At 34.6% G+C, this 13,181-nt stretch overlaps 1 protein-coding gene across 8 annotated transcripts in view; it reads left to right on the forward strand.

Annotated features, from left to right (window-relative positions):
- The window catches only part of LOC113843947 (kinesin-like protein KIF20B), a 42,530-nt gene that overhangs the window by 20,169 nt on the left and 9,180 nt on the right, over positions 1–13,181 (forward strand). For all 8 annotated transcript variants that reach the window (XR_011810033.1, XM_072039590.1, XM_072039596.1 and 5 more), the window contains 12 exons: positions 50–1,256; positions 1,694–1,832; positions 2,824–2,946; positions 3,382–3,442; positions 4,062–4,187; positions 4,449–4,585; positions 5,663–5,818; positions 6,837–7,013; positions 7,933–8,094; positions 9,065–9,175; positions 10,209–10,412; positions 12,726–12,803. Coding sequence is in view for 7 of the 8 variants with exons in the window: in XM_072039590.1 (XP_071895691.1) it covers positions 50–1,256; positions 1,694–1,832; positions 2,824–2,946; positions 3,382–3,442; positions 4,062–4,187; positions 4,449–4,585; positions 5,663–5,818; positions 6,837–7,013; positions 7,933–8,094; positions 9,065–9,175; positions 10,209–10,412; positions 12,726–12,803 (2,681 nt within the window). In the remaining variant the exon portion in view is untranslated. The remainder of the gene's footprint in view (positions 1–49; positions 1,257–1,693; positions 1,833–2,823; positions 2,947–3,381; positions 3,443–4,061; positions 4,188–4,448; positions 4,586–5,662; positions 5,819–6,836; positions 7,014–7,932; positions 8,095–9,064; positions 9,176–10,208; positions 10,413–12,725; positions 12,804–13,181) is intronic.

Raw genomic sequence — 13,181 nt, forward strand, 5'->3', positions numbered from 1 at the left:
TGCTAATAACTTAATGATTTTAATCAACCTGAGCTGTATTCATTTTTAGGAGTTGTGAAAGACAGTTGGGAAGATCTCTCGATAGAGCGAGAAAGAACTGAGCACGTGAACCAAAATAGTTATGACAAACATATGGAAACGCTTGCACTGAAGGAAAGAGTTGAAACCTTGGAGAGTCAGATAGCTGCACTTGAACAACAATGCAGAAGAGAAGAAAATGAAAAAGAAGAGTTCAGTGAGCAGGTAACAAACTTGCAACTTCAGCTCTCCCACTCTGAAGAAAGGGCAACTGGCTTGAGTGAAGAGCTTCAGCAGTATCGAACTGACTATCAGCAAATTGTTTCTGAATTGGATAAACAGAAGACTATAAATAAGGAGAAAGAAGAAAAGATTCTTCAACTAAAAAAGGAAGTAGAAGATGCCAAACAAAATATAATTGATAAAGTGTCACAAATAAAAACAATGCAGTCCAAAGTAGATAAGCTATGTAAATCTCACTTAGAGTCTCATGCTATGGATTTAGTTGATCTAAAGGATTCCTTAGATTATGAAAAAGAGGAATCGGAGACATCTCAAATTAATTCTATGTATATGCAGTCCCAAACGACTTCTATAGCAGATCCAAGATGGGAGAGCTCCTTTCACTACAGTGTTGAAAGCATTTGGGAAGAATGCAAAAGTATTATTAAGGCTTCCTCGCAGAAAAGTCAGCAGATCAAAGAACTAGTTCAAGAAGTTGAAAACTTAAAGAAGGGACTCGAGGACAGTGAAAACTGTAATAATCAACTAAAAGTAAAACTAAGTGAGATGACAAAACAAGATAGTCAGTCCATAAAGGAAAAGGCTCTTATGGATCAGTTAAAAGAGCAAATCCAAAAGAAAACTCAAGATTTTGAAAAACGGGCTGCAGAAGATCATAGAGTAATTACACAATTTGAGGAGGAAGTTACAAGTTACAAGGTAAAAATAAGAGAACTTGAATGCCTCTTAGAAGCTTTTCAAAAAAAAGAAGACAGCATGACAAAGTTAGAAGAAATACTTAAACAAAAGGAATCTATTATTTTAAATTTAGAAGCTAATACAGTAGCTCTGCAAGAAAAATGTGCTAATTCAGACCAAAAAATCAAAGAGTTATATAGTCAAGAAGCAAATTTGAACGAAGAAGTTGTGCAGTTGACAAACAGCTTGGAGAAGATGAAACACTCTCTTTGGGAAAAGGAGAAATATGAAAACGAGAGAACACAGTCCATAGAACTGTAAGTAAATAGTGAGATAACTCATAGCCCTTTGAGACTGAGTCTGAGTTAAAACTACCTTCTATGAACGCTGATCTTCTTTAACATAACCCATCTGCATGTTATCAATATCATTTACTAAACTACTACTACAAGATAATCTTACTACCTTGAAATTAAGGGGAAAACAGAAACATGCAGGGTAACAGAATAAATTGGGGATTTATAATAGCTTTATGCTGTATATTCATGAGAACTGAATTTGAGTAGTTTGTTGCTTTAGCACCTTAGGAAAAGCTGAAATCTGAAAGTAAACGTATAGTTTGTTATTGATCTTGATAGATCTGAGATACTATTTATTGATAGAAACCAACAGTCAGAGCTTAGCTTAACCTGTGAATGTTGTTTCTTTCAGATGAGTAATAATGTTATTTCTGTCTTTTTATTTCTAACACCAGGCTAAATAAAGATCTCTTGGATAGTTCTGCCCTTGTACAGAGTTTGAAAAAAGATTTGCAGAGGAAAGAGGAAGATTATGAAGATTTGAAAGAGAAATTTTCTGATGCTAAGAAACAAATCCAGCAAGTACAAAAAGAGGTTTGTAGTCGTAGTCAAGATGTTTCTTCTGCAATGTTATTCTTGGTTTTATTTGAAATATGTTTCTCTCAAATCTCCAACTTTGAAGGTTAAGTGTTTCATGTTAAGGCTATTTTGTTATACAGCTAGAGTAGCTGTGAATTGTTAATATTTCTGTTGAAGTTGTAGAGAAGATGAGATGCCAAAATGTGGTTTAATATAGGTAATGGGGGAAGGAAGAAGTAAATTTTATTAGTGACCTTGAAAAAGGGTTGTGGGGAAAGAAAGGATGATTTGATTATGGTGAGATACCTTACTCTAACAAGTATTATGTCTTACAGTGGTATTTGTGCTAACTTTAAAGCCTCAACCTTCAGACTTGTGGAAAATGAATATATCTGGGAGGAAAAGTGGTATATACCAGAAGAAAGCACTCCAAGGCTTCTTTTCAATTTCAGTTATTTTTTGCATTCGTAACTTGTAGTAATAATAATTGTTAGTATATAGTTATGAAGTGATAGTTTCTTAGAACCTGATAAGTTATTGCAAGAATTTAGTACAAAAGATTGGAAGAGTTTGGGATTGAAAATGAAGGCTTAAAAATGTAATAGTGTCTTTCTTGTAGCCTTATGCTTGCTGACCTTTTACTGCTCAGAGTTTGGTGGTTAATCCTTCTTTATTTGACAAAGAGTAAGGGGTGGTGAAATCATGTCAAAAAAACTGTTGTTTTTCCAAATAGACAACTAAATTTGGAGTTTAGATTATGCCATTTGAATTTTGTTTTTCCTGCCAAACATACTGTAATAACTGATGGAAAATCGTGTCAGAAAGAATGCACAGTATAATGCACATCCAGACCCTGAAATTTAGTTAAGATGTTCATATTCTTGCAATAAATTGATTTTTTTTTAATGAAAGTATTTAGTTATTTAAGTAACTTAGATTGTATAAAAAAAGCTTGTAACTAATTGTCAGCTTTGTTTGTTGTCTCTGCATTCTACCTCCATTGTAGGTGTCCACAATGCGTTCCGAAGAGAAATCCCTGAGGAACAAAGTTAATGAACTTGAAAAAATCAAAAAACAGTTGAGTGAAGAACTGGATATCAAACAGCGTGCTATCCAGCAATTTAAAAGGGTATTTTTTTTCTCTTAATTTTTTAACTAGTCTGTTAATGACATGTTCTCTAAGTAACAAAGCTTACAGAACTGGAGGTAAAACTAAAGTAGCCAGCTGAAACTAGACATAACAGATGGGAAGTGTTTAAAAGATTATTGCAGAGCACTGGTAATTTTTTTTAAATACAGCAATCAGCTTAGTAAATACATATGTAATACCCTGATTCTATTTTGTGATGTCTACTTTTTATTAGTTGAGATGTCTTTCTCTAAACCTTTTTTATCAGCTTGAATGCTCCTTTACACTCTATAGAAAAAAATATTTATTCTAGACTGTCTTGAATGTTCCACTCATTCAAGTTCAGAATGAAAAGCTTTGTAGGCTGCTACTGATTTCTAGTATGTATGTTTTTCTTTCAACACTCTTCTTTAACTTGCTTTCAATGATATGTAGGAGCAGTTGAGTAATGAGAAGCTGGAAGAAGTCTCCAGACAGTATGAGAATACACGTAAAGGTCAGAAAAAGCCATTACTTTTCTGTTTTTTGGGTGTGGAATGTCAGTGTAAGGAGTTGTCATGCTATTAACTACCTTGATAAGTTTTACGTATTCGTATAGTGAGACATGATTTGAGAAACCCTAAGCTGAATGTTAAAATGTTAGTTAGCAATTAATTTTTGTTGTATCACTCTTATCATGTGTATTTGAAAGCAGAGAAACAGAATTAAAATAAGAAACAAGTCCTTGAGAAAGTGTAGATATGCTGTACTTTCTTTAATCTGGTATTTATTTGCCAAAATAAATGACCTTTAACAAAAATCAAACACTGAAATATGAAATCCTACAACAATAGATTCTGTAGGCTTGATGAACTTAGAGTAGCTGAATCATGGCTTTCTCATAATACAGTCAATATTCTTATTTATCTTAAACTTAGATGAGAGATTTAACTCTGTTCAGTAAGGGTTTCTTAAGCTTTTTTATGTATTTGTATATAAATATTTGAATAGAGATGCTCTATTTCTAATAGATCTTTTGATCATAGGGGGAAACTACTTTGTATTGAAGGCTTTCTTAGAAAAAATCATGGGAACTGGTAGGGGGTTCATCTGTAAATTTGTTTTCAAACCTTCAGAACTCAGTGCAAAAGAAAAAATAATTGAAGATATGCGGATGACATTAGAAGAACAAGAGCAGACTCAGATTGAACAAGAACAAGTACTTGAAGCCAAACTAGAAGAAAACAGCAGATTAGTTTCAGGTAATCTCTCCAGGGAAAGGAAGCAGGGAGGCAACGTTGTTTTTTTTATATATGTTGCAGTAGCCACTTCTATTTTCCAGTTGACCGTTATTTAGGTATTAATTTTCTGTAATACATAACAAATTTCTAATAGTTGAAGGCTTCTGTTATTCCTTTGTGTTAGTAGCTGATAAAGCCAAGTGACTTTAGCAGGTAAACGTTAATGTGGTCAAACACATATTTGAAACTACACACCATGTAACCATTTTCTGTACCAACTAGAATTGGAAATGTGGAAGCAGAAATATATGCAGCTGAATAACCAGAGCAATACTGAGTGGCAGCCAAAGATGACCAGAAATGATGACACAAACATAAATGGAAATGAGGAATTAATAAAGCTGCAGAAAGAACTGAAGGTAAAATAGGGTGACTTAATTCATACTTAATTTTAAAGCTGTACCTTCTAGGAGACTAGTTTTTTTTTCATAATCATATGATAAGGAGTACAACTTTCCCTACATTATGCTACAATAGACAGTGCTTCTGTTGCTGACTTCCCCTGAATGTTTGTCTTAACCAATCTGACTTCCTTCATTGATAAAAAGAAATAGACTCTCACTGGAATTTCCGAAGTGATTATACAACAGATTGCATTTATTCCATTAGTGCAACGGTCCTGCACTTTTTTCTTTCCTCCTGAAAAATTATTTGTTTCTAATGCATAAAACAAATGCTATCCTTCAAACAGAAGGGAAAGTTGAACACTCATTGCTCCATTTTATACTAGATCTACACAATATAAACCAAGTACTTAGTCGATTTGTACATCATATGCAAGAAGGAAATACGAACTCGAAGCAAATCATAAACTTCAGATGATAGTTTTGTCAAACGCGTTTCCTGTCAATTGATTTGGTTAACTAAATAAGCTATTTAGATTACGTAGACTTTTTTCCAAGCAGTTTCTCAGGCGCTGTCTGCCTTACATAAGAGAAGGATAACAGATTTGATTGTGATTTAAAAAAAAAAAAAAAAAAGGCAAGGTTGCTGTGGATTGGCCGTTCTTAGGTACTCATCTACTCCTACCATTTAAATTGTACTGCATTCTTTGCCTTTCAGTCTTAAATTAGAAGCAAGTTTTCTAATGTTTCCTGTAAGGTGGCATAAAAGATTAGATGCTTGTAAGTTAGAAGGGTCTCCTTAGTACTACTTTTGGTGTAACTTTTATAGTGCTCATGATTTACTCGGAGCATTTTTAAAGAAATGTTTTATGAAGTCGCTTCTTTCTGAATAAGAAATGCTGAAAATTGATAATGTCTTTTCCAATAGAAAAGAAGTGATGAATATCTAATACCAGCATTTGAGAATATGCTGGAGTAAAACTGTTAGTATTTATCTTTCTGAAACAAGTCTATTTAATGGTAATCTGGCTTTTAAGACTTTGGTTTTGCTTGATTTCTTATGACTTCATTTCAAATCTCTTTTAAAAATAGGAAAATGAGGCGAAGTATCAAACTGACAGAAAAAAGTGGATGGAAGAAAAAAAAGGACTCATAGATCAAGTAAAAGAAGCTGAGAGCCATCGCAACAGAGAAATGAAAAAATTTGCTGAGGACAGAGAGCGTCATATAAAGCAGCAAGCCGAAATTGTAAGTGATGAGGTCTTGGCAGAGTCCTTTAGTGTAAGTCTGTAGTGCAGAACAAATTTCATGTCAAGTACTAGCAGTATCAGCATTTGAGAGTAGGTTACGTTTGTCAAAGTCCACTCACTTTCTTACATGACACAAAGCCCAGATGAGATGTTCTCCATATGGAAAAGGGAAGGAGGGTCAAAGAATAAAAAAAGAAAAAAAAAAAAAAAAAAAAGAAAAAAAAGCATAGTATATAGTGTAAGCCATCAATACGGGATCTACAACTGAAAATGAATTGCTGTTTAATGAAGCTAAGGAAACATATTTCGAATAACAATTTGTTTCTTGGGTCTCCTATAAATCTTCTATAAAAATAGAAGCCTATAAGGCCTTAGAAGGATGAAGAAAGAATAATCAGAAGGTGGCAAGAAAAAAGCTTCTCTCCAGATAAAAAGTAAAAACACTTGGTCAAAATGCCAGTGTTTTGCTCCCATATAGCTTTCAAAACAGTGACTGATAATTTATGAAAATATAACTACTTTGCATGCTCACAAGCCTGTTGTCATGTCTGCGACTTCTTAAGCACATGAAACTGTATGAATCTGTACAGTCTAGATAATAAATATAGTTCTGTAGAAGTAGTTAGCATTGATTTTGTGGACCTGCAACCAGCACAGAAAAAACGTTAGGAGCTTAGTATTACTATTACTCTGTTACTTTTCCTGATGCTTGTTAATAATCACTTTAACAAACAGAGGCTGAGGTTCTTTGGGAAAAAAATCTTTCTTCACAAGGAGAAATAGACTGAAAATTGAAGCATGGTTTGCTTTTGTGTATTTGTATACAATATATTTCTAGTTCTGCATGTCCTTTTTAAGATGTAAAAGCGCTCTCAAGTTTGCTAAGGCCATAAAATAGCACTAACTATATGAAGCCAAACTGTCAGAACAGTTCGGATAGTGTGTAGTAGTAGTGTTCGTTTTTAATCTTTTCTCCATTTAGGAAAGACTTGCTGCTTAATCTTTTCTCCATTTAGGAAAGACTTGCTGCACAGCTGGTGGAGAAGGACAGCGATCTTAGTAAGTGGCGTGAAGAGAGAGATAAATTAGTAGAAGCTTTGGAAGTACAGCTCAAGACTTTGGCTTCTAAGACCATACAAAAAGATAAAGAAATAGCAGAACTGAAACAGTCTGTCCTAAAGGATTCGGGAAAGGTCAGCTTTTTTTTTTTTTTCTTACCATGTCAATTGCTTCCAATAAATTCTGCAAAACACTTTTCTTACTCACCATTTCAGCTGTATTTTTGTTCTTAAACATGGTCATATTAACATTTGCAGCCAGCTTAAAATAAGGCTGGCTTTATGTTCTTTTGAAACTGAATTTGTGTTAGTGGCTAAAATTTCAAAATATTTAATAGTACAAATAAATGCACAAGTCAATTTGATTCTTTGTTTGCAAAGTTGGACTAAAAATTTTAAAATGACTTTTCCTGTAGCTTGTAGGACTTTGCCCCAGGCTAGGCTGAACACTTAATAGGAAATAGTTTTCTCTTTCTTCAGGTGCTTTTCTGATCTAACATGTAGAGTGGCATGAGATGAAAGAAATGAGGAAAGTTGAAAGAAAACAATGGAGGCAGAGAAGGAATGATTTCTCAAGTTTTTTTTAATTTCTGTGTCCAGCTCTTAACCAGGATAGCAAATCTAATTAGAAGCATACGACTTCAAAAGCTAAACAGAAGACTGATTTAGTTATCCCTTCTCTGGATATTTGACCTCAGTCTCTCCAGGTGGACATGCTTAAAACAAAATGACCCCAACTGCTGGCTCTTTCACAGCAGCAAGGGCTTAATGGAAAAAATAGAAAGCCAAACTTCTTAGACCTTAGGGAAGATGACTGAAGCACGTAAATAGAGCAAAATAAAAATCGTATTACATCTTTCCAGGCTATGTGACTTATTTACTTCCAATAGTGGCCACACAAATAATTTAAACTATCGTAGCTTCCGTTTGATAGAATTGCAGGCTAGAACAGAAAACTAAAATTAATGCTATTGAGTAATTGCAGTGCTGCTCATGTATATGTTAATTCTTTTTGCCAATCCTGTAATTTGGCAATTTTTACTATGTTTGTTAGGATAATGAAACTGTGATAGAACTAAGAAAACAGTTGGCTGATAAAGAGGACTTCATAAAGGAATTGAAAAAATGCATTAACCATGAAAGCCTTCAGTTTTCACCAGAAGTACCTTTACATGAAGAAAGTCAAGATACAGTGGATTTACCTGTAAACAAAGAGGTATGATTAGTACATACTAATGTTTGTTATATTTAGAGAAAATAATTGTAATAATTGTTGTTCTGTTCCTTTCTCAGTATATATTTATGAGATACTGGTAATATCCCAAAAGTTATAATTTCAGGAACTTCCAAAATGAACTGTTAAGTGTATTTTTTAAAAAAAGTTCCCATGTTCCCAAAAGAAAAGGTTGTGTAGGTTATCATGCATTCTCCACTAATCTTGCTGATATAATTCTAGTATCCAGATAATGAAATTTGCAAGCTCTACCACATTTGTCTGGCTTGAAAGAAAAAACAAGTGCTGCTAGACTTCTCTTTTGATCATCCCCACGTGTCCAAGCAAACAGCATGACCAGCGTGATTAAACAAGTTTGTGGCTGGTGCTATTATTACTATTGGAAGAAATACATATGCAGTTCTCTTGTTTATGTGGCATGAGGAAAAGGCCAGCAATACAGCTTCAGAAGTAGCTTCTGTTTTGTTCTTTCACTTACTTTCCTGTAAAATAGTTGTTCCCAACAGCAGTGCTCACATCAGTCCCATTCTGTTTGTTTGAATTGACTTAATTGGTTTTACTATTCCTGCTTCTGTGAAGGGTTATGCGTGGACACTCACTACTTATGAATGAGGAGAAAAGCCAACTGGTGTTGACAGTCATTGAGAGTGCTGTGAGAGCAGGAAGGGAATAGATGACAAGCTGTCCAGAATCACACACCCCTAGATAGAATTTCCCTTTGCCACTTTCAGAGACAGAGTATTGAAAAAGATGGACTGTTGCTGAGACCCAGCAGCTCACATCTTACAATCACATCATGATGTTACTTGCTTCTCAGACTTGTGCTGTCTTTTAGTCTAGGTGTTCATGAGGTGTCTGTGCTTGAGATTTTATAAATTTAGAGAACTCAGTGTGTTTTTTTTTTTAAAGTTCATCCTATAGGATAACTTTTATTCATTCTAAATATTTACAGTTTATGAAGAAACAGAGTGAGATTAATCCAATCACTGGAGACACTGTTCCAATAAGACATGAAGTTAAGGAGAATGATTCCAACAGTGCTTCTTCATTAAGTGAAACTGAGGTTGGTATGGAACTTTAAACTGGAAAGTTTTATAGTTGTATAGTGTATGGATTTGATAAGTAAAAAAATGGGTAGGAAACAGTGTCATGTCTGAACAATTCTGAAGTTATTCTGCAGGTATCTTTTGACGTGATCAGATTGTCTGATTTGAGAGCTTTTGGTAGCACCAAAAGCTGAAGAAACGTAACTTAGTGGTGAATTTTATCTATGTGCTTTTGAAAACTTTCATTATAAAGTAGCTGATTAGATAAGCCACCTGGAAAAACACTTCTGAAGCTATGTTAGCTGAGGATGCTAACCAACCCTATGCAAATCTTTGATTGCTATCTTTCATAAAGTAGCAGTTAGATAAAGAAAAATGTTATTATTAACCAACTCATTCTTGGAAATGCAAGATGTGTGCTTCGGCTGTGAGGTGGTACAAGAGAAAATCTTCAGCTTGTTGACAGCGTTGCTGTCTGAATGCCTGGGCTTTCTCCAGGGAAAAAAAGTGATGAGACTCCTGCAGATTGAATTTGGCTTGTAGCTTGCCAGCTGGACCTTGTTATTTACACAATTAACTTCCATAGTGTTGAAGGAGAAGGGCAAACTCTCTGAAGATAGGCTACAGAGAAATTCAATTGTTCTGTCTAAAGCTCTTGTATCTGCCTAAAGCTCTTGTACCTGCCTAGTTCCTAAGCAGCAGAATTGAAATGGACAATCATGTCAATTCTGCAGCTGATAGCTGCATAAACAACCCAGTTGTTTGTGCCCTTGAGGAAAACGACCTGGGAAGTATCAAGCTGAATTCAGCATGGAAAACTTAAGTTTTTATTCCAATCTATAACTGGAAAAAAATAAAGACCCCCTAGAAAATAAGGGTTAAACTCGGTTATAATTGGAGTAGAGTTCTTCTGTCATAAGAACTCCGTAAACTAGTATCTGAAAAATTGATTGAATGCTTACTTCACGTATCCTTTTCCAGGGGGGATTGCATTATATTTTTATCTCATAATTACTTAATTTGTTTCCTAAAAATTTCCATATATTGCAGGAGCATTCAGAAACTGTCCTTGACTCTTCTGAAGTGTCCACAGAAAATGGAAGAACTAGTCGGTTCCCAAAACCAGAGATGGAAATCCAGTTCACACCTCTGCAACCAAATAAGATGGAAGTAAAGCATCAGGGCAGTGCCTTACCTGTGACAGTTAAAATGCTCAAAACAAGAAGCAAAAGGAAGAGTGACGAAATGGATGAGGTATGACCTAGACCAACTAACAAAGTATTGTGTAGTTTTTCAGTGTATTACTGTGATACTTTATTAGAAATTTATTATCTGATTCTCAATGAGATTACCGAGGTCTACAAATACCTCTATATCAGGGAGGGGTGGGGGTGTGAAAGAAGTTTAAATAGACATGAGTGGTGGATCTCCAGTGTGTGTTGAATAAGGCCATAGACTTCAATATATCCAGACTCTGGCCCCATATCCCTGCCTTGCATTTCCTCTTTGCCTTTTACACTGTGCTCTCCCTGCCAGTACCATTTGCTCTGTCCCCAGCTCTCATTTGTGGGATTGCAGACCAATTCTACAGAATTGCTAGTTTTGGCTTCGGCAACTGTTGGTTCTCTCCTAATACCTAATTTCAAATTAAGCTTAATCAACACATTCCTGAACTCCAAGGCCACCTCCTTTTTTTTTTTTTTTTTTTTTCCATCATATGAGGGGCTGCACAGAACTGCACCAGCACCTGAACCTGCTGTTTTCTGTAGACTTGAATGAACTGAAGATGAATTAAGTTGGGCTAGGTTATATGCTGCAGCCTTCTTAATGTGCTGTATGTTTGTATGTGAGCCTGAGACTCCACTGCAGTTCAGGATGGTATATGTTGTTCCCTGCACGTTACCAGCATACTTTTCACGGCATTAGCACCAACACAGCTATCTCAAGGCTACCTAAATACCACAGTTTGGTCTTAGGGTTTTGTACCTGTAATGCTACTTAAGGGCCTTATTTGAATCTGTAAGGACTTACGGACTTGACAGGTTAGTAAGAAGGAGGTGACTTGTGGATGACTTGGCTAATGTGTGATGTCTTTCAAGTGGGTGAGCTTGTCCCAGCTGGAGAGTGAAACATTTGCTTTTCTAGCATCTCTTATTCAAGCATTACCAAATGATAACTTTATCTCAGTGAAGTAGTTGAGGAAAATAATCACATCAGTGATTTAGTGTTCAACAGTATTTCTATAAATTCACTTGCGTGTTTTTTTGTTTTTTTTTTGCAAAATACGTAACCTGGATTGCAAAAATAACTGTTGAAAGCTGCGTAAGTTAAGTTACCTGGAATTTACGCTTTATTCTGGGTTAGTGTCCAGAGTGGATTTAAAATATTTGCATCTTAAACCAATTTCATTCAGGAGTAATATCCATCAAACAGATGGAAAACTTGAAGTAAAAAATAACCACCCTTCTGAAGGCACTGGAAAAACTGCTGAACCTTATCTGCAGATGAATATATTTCATCTAATGTGCTTATCCACCTTTTTAAAGACTGCTATAACGATTCACTTAAATCCTTTCATAGTATAATGGTCCATACCTTCATGGGATAACACTTAACTAAACTTAGAAATGTTACTTAATTATGTAATGCTAACTTATTTTTATTGCTGTTTTATTCATCTGAATATTACTCTTAAATATTTATTTTTGCATTACGTGTGCCAAACAAATTATGAAATTATTCAGTAACTTTAACGGTGTCTCAAACTAGTGATGGTTTTTAAATTCCTCAGAACTGAAAAGCATACTGTCAACACCAAAGTCAGGGACAAATTAAAAACTATTAATGGTGAAACGACTATTTCTTGTTGACCTTAAATTATTTTTTTGCTTTTAGAAATATACAAAATTGAACCTTGTACAGAGTACAATCTTTAACTGAACAAATTAACAGCCATGCAGACCTATAACGGCATCAGAAAAGGGAGAAGAGTATTTAGTTATCTTATCTGAAATCCATTGCATTTCTTCTCTAGACAGCTGTACACACAAATCAGCTTTTTAGACTTCCCATACATTAGCTTTCTATTTTAGTCTAAAGTATCCAAGCGTGTCTTTAATAGAATTGTCGATGTGCAGTTTTGCTTCACATGGATCTTCAAAGAAAAGCTTATGTAGAGAGATGCCTTAATTCTATTGTTAATCTGTTAGTAACAATCTGTTTTTATCATTGTCACCATAAACCTGAAAGCAACTCAATAAATCTAAGTATAAATTCAACTTGCTTGTTAAATACCTCAATACTGGATGTGTACGAAATAATGGAGAGAAGAGAATTTCAAATGGCAGAATGGTTTGCCTACAGGTATTTCTAGTTCCTTTTAAGTTTATGTAGCATTTGAATAGTTACCACTATCCAGTTATCCATATTAGCAAAATATCCAAATATCCACATTAGCAAACACCTCCATACTGTTAGCCATAGCATTTAAGTTTAAGCAGTGGTTGTTTATATGACAAATTATTTCTGGAAGAATCCTAGCCAAAATTTACGTATTTCTTTTCCTAGGATTTTGTGAAAAGTGAAAACAAGAAAAATGAAAAATCTATGGCTTTTAGCTCACCTTCCACAAGCAACAAGAAAATGGTTTGTTTTTTTTTCCTATTTTTGACGTATTTCTTCTTCTTTTGAAGTATTTTAGTGTTTTTTAAGTTTTTTTTGTTTGTTTGTTTGTTTTACTATTTTTGATAGTTTGGCATTTTCTGTAATGCATTTCTCTAACTTTCTGGAGATGTGAAAGGAGTGAACATTATTACTCAGCAATATCTTATCTCACTCAAGAATATATATAAGGTTTCTTAAACACTTTGTTCCTCTTAAATCCTATAGGCTAACCAAGGAGAGAGTAAGTCTGTTTGCCAAGTGTGTACTGGCTGTATTGTATAATGATCTGGAGGAAAGGATGTTGTTGAATGCTGAATATCAGGAAAGTCAAGTTTGAGTGTATCAATAAGTGCTGTTGTA

Source organism: Anas platyrhynchos, chromosome 6, assembly GCF_047663525.1.
Source record: "Anas platyrhynchos isolate ZD024472 breed Pekin duck chromosome 6, IASCAAS_PekinDuck_T2T, whole genome shotgun sequence".
NCBI classification, from domain to species: Eukaryota; Metazoa; Chordata; class Aves; order Anseriformes; family Anatidae; genus Anas; species Anas platyrhynchos.